This window comes from Erigeron canadensis, chromosome 6 (genome assembly GCF_010389155.1).
Source record: "Erigeron canadensis isolate Cc75 chromosome 6, C_canadensis_v1, whole genome shotgun sequence".
In the NCBI taxonomy this organism is placed as follows: domain Eukaryota; kingdom Viridiplantae; phylum Streptophyta; class Magnoliopsida; order Asterales; family Asteraceae; genus Erigeron; species Erigeron canadensis.
In genome coordinates, this window is record NC_057766.1 from 3,761,147 (window position 1) to 3,770,303 (window position 9,157).

At 32.9% G+C, this 9,157-nt stretch overlaps 2 protein-coding genes across 2 annotated transcripts; both read left to right on the forward strand.

The window, feature by feature from the left end:
- Positions 1 to 3,108: 3,108 nt before the first annotated feature.
- On the forward strand, positions 3,109 to 4,495 carry LOC122604132 (thaumatin-like protein 1). The gene is made up of 2 exons (XM_043777031.1): positions 3,109 to 3,175; positions 3,855 to 4,495. The coding sequence occupies exons 1-2, from the start codon at positions 3,109 to 3,111 to the stop codon at positions 4,493 to 4,495; spliced, it is 708 nt and encodes a 235-aa protein (XP_043632966.1).
- Positions 4,496 to 7,853: 3,358 nt separating this feature from the next.
- Positions 7,854 to 8,835, forward strand: LOC122606116 (cyclin-dependent kinase F-4-like). Its single transcript, XM_043779081.1, has one exon. The coding sequence runs from the start codon at positions 7,860 to 7,862 to the stop codon at positions 8,739 to 8,741; it is 882 nt and encodes a 293-aa protein (XP_043635016.1). The 5' UTR covers positions 7,854 to 7,859; the 3' UTR covers positions 8,742 to 8,835.
- The last annotated feature ends 322 nt before the right edge of the window (positions 8,836 to 9,157 follow it).

Consider the following 9,157-nt stretch of genomic DNA (forward strand, 5'->3'; position numbering starts at 1 on the left):
ATACGATAATTTAATATATTTGGGTGAATAGTAAAGTTTATCAAATTTTTTTCATTTTGATTAACAAGCTTTTCATATGTTTTCTTTTTCTCTCTAAAATTTTAATCTTCATATTTCAATACCAAGTGGAATTAATTAGGATTTTTGGTACTAAAACTTATACTTTTTTCATTTTCAGTATAAATTATTTTGTCCCTGCCTTGATAGCGCAGTGGACATCTCCGTCTTGCAATAAAGTTTGGGCCTTGGGAGACCAAGGTTTGAATCCGAGCAAGCAAGGTTTTCCCTAATTTAGCGTCGTGCCTTCTGTGTAGCGGCTAAATTGGTGTGGTTTTCCTTCCCATGTAGTTCCCTGACTTTGAGGATCGGTCGCTAGTCACTGTCTGCCCAATTGGATGTAACGGTTAGTCATCCCATGAAACGAACGTTACAAAAAAATATAAATTATTTTGCTTATAGTTTTTTTTTCGCATTAAAGTTTAAGATTTACATGTCACTATCAAAAATTTGTGTTTTAAGATTTACAGTGCTAAAGATTAGGTTGTTGCTTTAATTATCAAACTTTTTAACTTCCTATTTTTGTTCCTGACAAAAATTCTCAAATTTGTATTTTACCATACAAATTTATGTTTCAAATTTTATATTATTGTTTGTCAATACTAAACTTATGTGTTTTAAGATTTCTAGTGCAAATATTCTTTCACTTTCACCACCAATCTTTTTTATATTTTCATTTTGGTCTTCATCAAAGTTTTTATTTTTGTTAATATTTTGTGTTCAGCTACAATTTTGGGTTTTTTCACTTTCATTATAAAAATTTTAGTAAGCGCGTGTCCGCAACCAACGTTTTCAAATTTTTTATTTCACCACTAATATTTTGTGTTTAACATTTACGTCACATTGTTAATCTTGTTTTCTTTGATTTGGTGCTCATTATCAAGTTCGAGTCTATGTCTCTTTTGGAATTCTTTTCCCCATCAGATTATGTGGTTGACAAAACTTACTTTGACCTAAATGTAATTTTATTAAGGATAAATTACAAATTTCGTCTCCGGGTTCGGTCACAAATTGCAGTTTTCATCCTTAAATTCACAAAATTACAAATTTCATCCCTGGCTTTCATGCTAACTCATCACTTTTGGTCCAAACCACTAACAACTGTTAAAAATGAATTACAAAATTCGTCCTTGTGTTCAAAGATTTGAAGGGATGTCTAAGATGTTGTCGTTTCCTTTTTAAAATGTCAAGGAAATTGATACGCGACGAAAACGTATCCAAGCCATTCTCTTGGTGGGAAGTCGGGTATTGGTGGTGGTGACGGATGTTAGCCGAATATATATATATATATATCTCACAGCCTAGATATATATATATATATATATTAATATATATAAAAATGTCTTGGAAACATTTTTGTGGTGTATGAGTGTATCCATTCCCCTAGGGTTTCGTAAAAGGAACAACATTCTTCCAGACCTTTCGGTGCTTCAGAAAATGGTCGAAGCAACTAATCGAGTATAACTCTAGTTTATATAAGTAAACATAGACATTTGCATGGGATCCGTAAATTTGCTACAATTGATTAAATAAGCAAACCTTGAGATGTATGAGTCCAAAAATTTGTTGCGCTCGATTAAAGTAGATTATGTGTTTTCAAAACTGCGTTTTAAAAAACATGTAAGTACATGCTTCTCCAAAATTGTGTTTTCATAACAAACAATAACTTTTTTATTATCCGCGTTTTATATACATAATAATCAAATGATCACTTCAAAACATAATTACAAACACCTTCAAATGTACATTTTTCCTTATTTTTAAAATTTTTTATAATAAACTTTCAAAATTTTGCCTTCTTTATATATAATTTTTTTTTTATCTTTTCCTTATATATTTTATGCTACTGTCCTCGCACACAACATACATATATACATATCTACACATATACATTTCCCACAAATTCAGTTACCTTGGCCCGTTACGTTAACCTTTGTACCGACCGTTGAATAGGGCTGCCAACGAGTCGAGCTTTTTTCGAGCAACTGAAGCTCGACTCGATTGAGTCGAGTTATTATCGAGTTCGAGCTCGAGCCCTAAATTTAGGCTCAAAATAGTAGTTATCGAGTCGAGCATGAGCTTTACATAGCATGGCTCGAATACTTATCGAGCTTTTCGAACTTTCCATAAGTGATATATATTTTTAATTCTTAAATAGTAAATTTTTAATTTTATAAGGGCTATTTATATAAATTTTGTTATAAGTGATATATATTTTTGAGCTTTTCGAGCCGAGCTCGAGTCATGTTTATAGACACAACTCACACAAGCCAAACTCGAGCCATTTTCGAGCTTTTCGAACCGAGCTCGAACCATATTTTAGGTACAACGAGTCGAGCTCGAGCCTACACACTTAAAGCTCGTCGAGCTATCGAGTCATGCTAAGATCGTCGAGCAAATGTTGTTTGAGTCGAGCTCGATCCACGCTAAACTCGAGCTCGGCTCGACTCGACTCGATAACACCCTTATTGTTGAATGGTGTTTATCCTAGAGTACGACACGAAAAAACCTTCATTCACTTTCACCTTTGACCGGCGTTTGGATGCATGAGGAGTAAAGTAAAAGTTAAATACATTAAAAAAAAAACAAAACAAAAGAAAAACCACACATCAAAGTCATTAATTAATTAACTATCTCAACGCAATGTGTAGCGATTAATATAAACTTTGGTGGAGACTAGGTTCCAGCATAGCTTATTTTGCTAATCAAGTAAAGGTACATAATATTAAATACATTTATATATATACTCTAATGTAAAGTAAACCACCCTATAATACGTCGATCGTTTTCTCAATCTCCAAAAGATCTTCCTTATTGCATCACCCTTTTATCTTCTTTTCTACTCCGTACTAAAAGTAAACCAAAATCGATCTCCAATTGTAACTAGCTTCAAGTTGTATGGGTGATCGATCAACATACAATCAAATCAAAACCCGCTTTTTTACTACATCAACAACAAATTATATAACGCAAATCTTGTGCTTGATTTCGTAAAACAAATTTTAAAAAAGATCACATCAAATTAAAGTTACAATTTTTTGTAAATAATTAATGGCAGCACATTCTTATGCTTCTTGCATTTGCTATGCAGCCTTCATATTCTTGGTGATTTCCAAAGGTACGTAACCAAAGGTTTATTTAATTACCTTTTTCTTATTGAATCTTAATTAAAGCAACATTAAGATTTTTCACATTTTGAAGAATGTGAATCTATTTTCACTTCAATTGATGTTACGTCAATTATGATTTGTTTTTGTTAGATATATTTCATACAAATCTAAAAATATTTATAACTTTTCCAAAACGATGAGACTAGAACCAAACAACCTCTTATTTGACTTTGATGGTCAATACCACGCATTCCATTTGGACAGTCACAATGCCCTTTGATGTCTTTAACTATTTCTATGTATATATATATATATATATGCATGATCTATTTATAACGGCATAACTTTGCCTGTTTGTCTTCTGTCCATGTAAAATGCTCGAATGTCAATGAAATTTGAATTTATGACATGATATTAACCATTTAACCATATACGAGTATCATTTACATTGTTTAACTTTTATGACAAAAAGTTAATTTAATTTGGTCATCACATAATTTACTAGGGATGGATCGATTGACCCATGTACTGCACAAGCTTCCATCCCCTGATCATTCATAATTCTATCAGATGAGTTGATCATCACCAAGCTACTCTTGAAAGAGATGATTATATCAATCCAGGATGTATATATATAGCAAGTACCAATTACTATTTTGTTTTGTTTTGATGATTTTGTAATTTCAGGAATATTAGGAAGTACATTCACATTTAAAAACAAGTGCAATTACATAGTATGGCCAGGGCTCTTATCAAGTGCAGGCAGCACCCCATTAGATAGCACCGGGTTTGAACTCGGCCCGGGTGACTCACGTTCTTTCCAAGCCTCACCGGGTTGGTCAGGTCGATTTTGGGGGAGAACTAGGTGCACTTTTGATTCAACCGGTCAAGGAAGTTGTGCTACCGCGGACTGTGGGTCCAATCAAATATCATGGAATGGGGCCGGTGCGACCCCACCAGCAACTCTAGCAGAGTTTACAATCGGGTCATCAAATAATCCTCAGGATTTCTACGACGTGAGCCTAGTAGACGGATATAACTTGCCAATGGCGGTGGATGCAATTGGTGGGACCGGTGAATGTGGAACGACAAGATGTGTGACTGATTTGAACCGAATGTGTCCATCTGAGTTACGGGCTATAGATGGGCAAGCGTGCAAAAGTGCGGGTGAGGCTTTTGGGAATCCGGAATATTGTTGTAGCGGGTCGTTTGGATCGCCAGATACTTGTCGCCCATCAGTGTATTCACAAGTGTTTAAATCGGCTTGCCCGAGATCATATAGTTATGCAAATTACACCATTACATTTTGCCCTACATCAACAAGGTAATTAATTAAGATCATGTCACTTGATTATATAGTTAATTTTTTAAAAATTAAAAAAAAAAAAAAAAAAAAAAACTTGGTCACGTTGCTGGGAATACGTAAAATAAAACTGAATTTGGTCACGTAACTGTAGATAGAAATCATATTCTAAAACTATTTTTTACTATTAGTCAAAACCAGCAAATTGTTACCAATTAATAATCTAACAAAAGTCTACATTTTTAAATTATATTCAATATTTTATCATTATATGGTAACATTTTTGGTTTTTATATAGTAACACACTAGATTTTAGATCCATGTCTAATATTGGACACGGTTATAAGTGTAATATTTTGGAAGTTGTAGTACAATAATTATAGGTTTGTAAGCTGAGACATATTGATAGAATTGTTTGCCGTATTCATTCCACAAGACACATGCTATAATAGTTTCTCTATAATATAATTTTTTTAAACCAGTTCTACTCATAATGTGATAGTATTATGAAAGATTATTAAGAATTAAAATATAAATATACTTGTGATCATGTACTTAACACTCAAGTATATGTAGTTGATCATGATGCGAACCCATAATACGCATACGATTATTTTCAATCACATGTCCTATGATAATAGGATAACAATTAGGATTGTTTTTATATTATTTGATAACAATTAGCTAGAACTCTTGATTTGAGTGACAATTCTTCAAAAATTATTACGCAAAAACTAATATTTCACATGTTGAAATTTTTTTAATTAATTATATGATTGTAAATTTTAAAAAATTCTTTCAACTTAAACGCAACAAATTATATTATATAATTAATCTCTAAAAACGACAATAAATGTTATATCAATAAATAAAATCTAAAACCTAAAGATATAAATAAATTTTCGATAGGTTTAAACCAACATAAAAAGATATAAAGAAATGACAAATAACAAACTGCTATGCAATATTATTGTTTTTAAATAATATTATAATAATAATATTTTATATACTATTTAATAATATTATATTATTTCTATTCATACATACATATATTTTTTACAATATATAATAAACTGTCATACCGAATAAATGAAAGGTGGAACAATGAAAGATTAAAAAAGATAACGAGCACCGCTTGATCAGTTTCGAGTTTCTGATAAGTGATGATAACTTTTTTTTTAATCCAATAAAAAATACATACTTGGGCTTTTTTATAGATTAAATTATATGTTTTAGTTTTTAGATAATGGTTAGAGTTTACAATATACTTCAATAATTACACACATATATAAATAACAATGAAAACTAGAAAAATTCAGACCCCCTAAAAAACCGGACATCGGCCCGTCGGCCACTTTGGCCGCCCTCTACACCGGCCATAGTGATGTATGGCGGCGGTGGCGGTGATGGGGTGATCTGCCAGACGGCCTCCGCCCTCGGATTTAAAAATTCATCGAAAGTATATTAATTGATCTTTCTAATGAAAGAACATGAAATTTTAAGAACAACTATATAATTTTTATAATTTATCGATGTAAGGTTTTTGAGATAAAAGATTTTGAATGAATTAGAAGAGAAATAATATGATTTATAGAGAAGAGAGAAAAAAATGAGTGGTTGAAATTTGATGATAAAGAAAAGGTATTATAGTTATTTAAGGTAAATATATAAGAGATAAGATGAGCATTTTGGGGAAGTAAATGTTGAAAGTTAAAATATGTGATTTAGATGTATTGTACATCATGCATTAACATTTGTACATTGTTAAAATTGAAAGTTGAAAGTTGAAACCTTATTTGTTTTATGAGAGAAAGTACCCGCGCGTTGCAGCGGTGAGATGGTGGGGTGATACGTCATAGAGTGTGATAGGTCATAGCAGGTGATATGACATAGAGTGTATAACCAAATGCCTTAGCTGTATGGGCTCCACCCTTGGATTTAAAAATTCATCGAAAGTATATCGAATAACCTTTCTTATAAAAGAACATCAAATTTTAAGAACAACCATTTAATTTTTATAATATATTGATATACGGTTTTTGAAATAAAAGATTTGAATGTATTAGAGGAATAAAATAATTTTTGGAGGAGAGAGAAAAAAATGAGTGGTTGAGATTTAATGAAAGTGGTGAAAATAAGTGGTTGAAAAGTTAAAAGTTTAAAAAATTTGAAGAGAACAAATGCTTTATAATGTAGTAAAGATAATATAATATAAATAGATTAAGTGGGAACCGGCTACCTATTTAGCCAGTCATCCGTTACATCACATAGCCAGAAAAATAAAAGTACATACATTACATAGTTAGTTAAGTATGTCACTAACATCACATAACCATTTGGTTATGTTCCGATGGCATGCATAATCTCAATAAAAAATACGTGCCTTCAAGAATAATATTAACTAATATTTTTATAAGCTTTCAAAAACAATACGTACTGACGACTGACGACTGACGACTGACGGTACTGTATCTAAGTTAAAAAAAAGGAAAAAGTATATGTGTGTGTATGTAACTTGTGACTAACTACTATTGTATGAAAGAAACTTTAGTCGGGTTCATTGTATGTAAATAACCTGCTAAAACTGAACGAATCGTGTAAGAAATCAACGTGGCACCACCAGACATCTGATACATGGCCCAATGAGAGACCTCCACATCAGCTTGTTTACACAATTCATTCAGTTTTAATAGGTTACTTATATACAATAAACCCGAATAAAGTTTCCTTCATACAATAGTAATTGGTGACAAGTTACAAACACAAACAGATACTTTTCTTTTAAAAAAATCACTTTTGGCTTTGTCTTAAGGGTTAAGTATCTGGAAGTGTAAGTAACTTTTACATTTTTTCTGTTGTATGAATGTAACTTTCATTTGGTTCATTGTATGTAATTAACCTGATAAATTTGAACGATTAATGTAAAATTTTTACGTTGACCAATCAAAAACTTCTACGTGACAGCTTATATGGTGTGCTACTTATACACTTTTACATTAATCGTTCAATTTAGCGAGTTAGTTACATACAATGAACCAAATGAAAGTTACATTCACACAATAAAAAAAGTGTAAAAGTTACTTACACCCCGGATACTAAACCCTTGTCTTAATTAACAAGGCACTTGTGTAGTAAAATTAAAACTGTACGTACCCAACCCGACCCGTTTGATTTTGTTGCCTTTAATAATTCAAGGACCTAAGTTAGTTTTATTACTTGATGAAAAAGGTAGTCATATACAACTAACCGCTTATTCGTATTTCCATAAACCCTCACTAATTCACATATTCTTTCATTCATTTGATAATTAAAACCCCTTTCACTAATCGATCACAAATTTCAGATATCTTTTTGAGTCTTTGAGAAATAATAACAAGAAACTAGAAAGAATGGATGAGAGGTACGAAAGATTGATGGAAGTTGGGCGTGGAGCGTTTGGTGTCGTTTGGAAGGCAATCGATAAACAAAAAGGGGAAGTCGTGGCGGTCAAGAAACTCATGGAAAAGTATAACAGCGACAACGAAGATCTCATCCTCAGAGAGATCAAGGCTCTCAAGAAGTTGGACAACCATCCGAATATCATCAAGCTCAAACAAGTCGTCAGAGAACACGATGACCTCTACATGGTGTTCGAGTACATGGAATGCAGTCTCGACAGCCGTATGGTGCAACGAATCGAGAATCCGTTTTCAGAAGACGAGATCAGAGACATGTGTTTCCAGCTGTTTGAAGGTCTTGCACACATGCATCGCAATGGATACATTCATCGTGACCTTAAACCCGACAACCTTCTTGTGTCCGGAGATGTAATAAAGATCGGTGATCTTGGTTCTGCCCGAATATCTGATGATCGATTTCCATATACGGATTATATCACCACACGATGGTATCGTGCTCCTGAAATTCTTCTTGGTTCGAATAACTATCAACCCTCTGTTGATATGTGGGCTATGGGTGCAATCATGGTCGAGTTATTTACGTTTGAGCCCTTGTTCAAAGGTTCTTCTAAACAAGATATGATTGATAAGATTTCCAGGATTTTGGGCACCCCGACAGAGAGTACGTGGAGCGATGGTGTTCGTCGTGCAAGAGAGATCGATATTCAGTTTCCAAAGTTCATTGGGGTGGAGATTTCTGAATTGCTTCCGTATGCAAGCCCGGATGCGGTCAACCTGATTAGTTCACTTCTTTCTTGGCATCCGTGGGGGAGGCCAACAGCGTTGGAGGCGCTTCAGCATCCTTTCTTCGATAATAGTAACCATGTTGTTTAACTGGTTTGATTCCGTTTAAAAAAATTATATATGCTTGTGAAGTTGAAGTTATAGTTAAAGTATGTAGCAACTAGCAAGTGTATAAGATTTTAGGACAGGGCATATAATCTAAGTGGCAGCAGGCAGGAGATGAAGTCTTATATGTAGATATTTGTTTTTTTTTTTTTTTCTTTTCATTGTTTTTATTGCAAAACCAATTCCTTTATTTAGTTCCACTATATATAATTTGATTTTTTGTAGACATATTTTTCAAATACTGTTTCACTTATCCAATATGCATTACCTAATGAACCAATTCCCCGCATATGCTTTACTAGACACAAGTATCGTTTCGATTTATTGAATTATCTTAAGTTATAACTCATTTATCACGAGAGTAAATATTCGCGCGTTGCGGCAGTAAGATGGTAGGGTGA

What these genes read in the sequence shown, in the direction of transcription:
- LOC122604132 (XM_043777031.1), top strand. Translation starts at nt 3,109, where the DNA reads ATGGCAGCACATTCTTATGCTTCTTGCATTTGCTATGCAGCCTTCATA. An exon ending in ATTCTTGGTGATTTCCAAAG is followed by an intron (nt 3,176 to 3,854) that starts GTACGTAACCAA and finishes TTGTAATTTCAG; the next exon opens with GAATATTAGGAAGTACATTC.
- LOC122606116 (XM_043779081.1), top strand. Translation starts at nt 7,860, where the DNA reads ATGGATGAGAGGTACGAAAGATTGATGGAAGTTGGGCGTGGAGCGTTT.